This window comes from Talpa occidentalis, unplaced genomic scaffold (genome assembly GCF_014898055.3).
Source record: "Talpa occidentalis isolate TD23 unplaced genomic scaffold, MPIMG_talOcc4v2.1 talOcc4.13, whole genome shotgun sequence".
In the NCBI taxonomy this organism is placed as follows: Eukaryota; Metazoa; Chordata; class Mammalia; order Eulipotyphla; family Talpidae; genus Talpa; species Talpa occidentalis.
In genome coordinates, this window is record NW_023601322.1 from 57673977 (window position 1) to 57674585 (window position 609).

Genomic DNA, 609 nt, shown 5'->3' on the forward strand with positions numbered 1-609 from the left:
CCCCAAGACCTCTCCCTTAGACTTCATGTGTTTGATGCAAGCCCAGATTATTATCTGTGCTACTAAATGACTGAGTGTAAATCAGACATTCCCAGGACTCCCTCCTTAGTTTCCATTCATTTGCTAGAATGGTATACAGAACACAGGAAACCCACTTACTCACTAGATTTATTACTAATTTATTACAAAGATAATAAAGGATGGAAGCCAGGTGGAAGAACGCATTGGACAAGGCATAGGGAAAAGATGCCGAGCTTCCATGCCCTTTCCAGGTGTGTCATTCTCTCCAACTCTCCACATGCTGACCTACCTAGGAGCGTGTCCACCTGGGCTTTTGTAGAGGTGTTACAGGATGTGTTCCCATGGCAGGAGGTGGAGCACTCCCAAGGGTCTGGGAATGAGTGCTATCTTCTCTACTCTCACTTATCCTCTGCCAGCAACTCAGGGGCCTTGGATTACAACTCCCAGCAGGCCATGAACTGGACTTTCTGAAGAGGGAAGGGCTGCTGCTGGGAAGGAGGAAAGAAGGAGGTGGCCATTAGTGTGAAAGGGTAAGGAAATAAGGACACGTAGGCAGGCTGCTCCTGATTTTGCTCTTTGCAACTTTAA

At 47.3% G+C, this 609-nt stretch overlaps 1 protein-coding gene across 1 annotated transcript in view; it reads right to left on the reverse strand.

Annotated features, from left to right (window-relative positions):
- Window positions 1-455: 455 nt before the first annotated feature.
- The window catches only part of LOC119242690 (zinc finger protein 692-like), a 1688-nt gene continuing 1534 nt past the window's right edge, over window positions 456-609 (reverse strand). Inside the window, exon 4 of the mRNA XM_037508201.2 lies at window positions 456-509. Coding sequence (XP_037364098.2) covers window positions 456-509 — 54 coding nt within the window. The remainder of the gene's footprint in view (window positions 510-609) is intronic.